This window comes from Coenobita brevimanus, chromosome 20, assembly GCF_032717465.1.
Source record: "Coenobita brevimanus isolate Jiangsu-jjx chromosome 20, ASM3271746v2, whole genome shotgun sequence".
NCBI classification, from domain to species: Eukaryota; Metazoa; Arthropoda; class Malacostraca; order Decapoda; family Coenobitidae; genus Coenobita; species Coenobita brevimanus.
Genome location: NC_136973.1, coordinates 6,870,001 through 6,871,266, shown reverse-complemented (window position 1 = coordinate 6,871,266; position 1,266 = coordinate 6,870,001). Strand labels below are relative to the sequence as shown.

The 1,266-nt window shown below is 49.0% G+C and overlaps 1 protein-coding gene across 1 annotated transcript in view; it reads left to right on the top strand.

The window, feature by feature from the left end:
• The first annotated feature begins 573 nt into the window (after window positions 1-573).
• Window positions 574-1,266, top strand: part of LOC145391847 (protein O-linked-mannose beta-1,2-N-acetylglucosaminyltransferase 1-like) — a 26,213-nt gene continuing 25,520 nt past the window's right edge. Inside the window, exon 1 of the mRNA XM_080266334.1 lies at window positions 574-733. Coding sequence (XP_080122460.1) covers window positions 574-733 — 160 coding nt within the window. The remainder of the gene's footprint in view (window positions 734-1,266) is intronic.

The following is a 1,266-nucleotide window of genomic DNA, read 5'->3' as shown; positions in this document are numbered from 1 at the left end:
CCGCAGAATATACCCTGTTTCACCCTCTTATCGATTTAGCATACTTTTAGCAGTCTACTAATTTACCTTCCGTTGCATACAGACACATACTACGGCGTAATGCTACCTGTTCCTATCCTGTATGGAGTAGAGCTGAAAATGGCAGAGTTGGTGTGTTAAATACATTACCCGTAGCTGCCGGCACATCGTAGAAACAGAAGCCATTCTTCCCCTGTACAGAATCGAGGAGGCACTGAAGAGGAACCTACGGATGATGGTGCTGTGACTCAGGGTGGAGCAGCTGCGGCGTCCACCCGGGAGTCAAACCTTCTCATATTTACCTGCACTTCGCTGAAGGAAGGGCCTGGTCTGACCTTGGTGAGTGGCTGTCTACTACAAGGGGGTGCCGGATCCCTACACGGTGTATGTTTTGTACCGTATCTTTAGGACGACCCCGCAGAAGCAGTTGCATACCTGTGGTCGACGGGTCTGCTCGGAGAGATGGACTGGGATTAAGCAATAACAACCAGAACAGAACTGAGGATGGCAGGGTAAAATAAACAGAGCCACATTTTCTCCTCTACAGACTTCAGAATGGCAGAGCTGTCCCCTTCAGTGCTGCAGGGTGCCCCAACTCTGTCACGCCAGCTGCCAGCCTCCCTTCCGTGCCCATCCTGTCCAGTCCCACGTGCAGGCGTGCTAACTCGGCCGCTGACTCTTCTGCTGTACTTGCTGCTGATGCTGAGCGAGACAGGTAGGTGCTGTGTAGGGAGTAACATTAACCCTTTCAATCCGATGACGCTTAATTCACTTTAATTAGCCCAGTAGTAGACGATATCCAGTATTAAAGGAAATGTCTTGTGCTAAAACGGGGTTGGTAGAAATAGTAGTTGTTGTTGTAGCCTCAGGTGGATGTGAACCCAGTGGACTGCAGGCTGAAGTTGCCCCTCACCTGCAGCCCACCATCCTTCTTTCTGGTGATAGGGAAGAAGTTGAGAGATATATGTATAACCGTGCAGTGGAGCCGCCTGGTTATATCAGTGCCACCACATGAAGGCGTTCCTCTCCAGCACTAGAACAGAATAAATAAAATACAGGTTGGTTTGTAAATAGCACTGCGCTAGAAATACACCTGGCGATATCTTCCGTGTTCTGGTACGGCTCAGTCTGCTGGTATGGGCTCAGGTGTAGACGCGAAATATATGATGCAGGATAGACACGAAAATAGGTCCGGGGATGAGAAGGGTTGAAAATAAGACCTTAATTCCACATCTTTTTTATATTTTC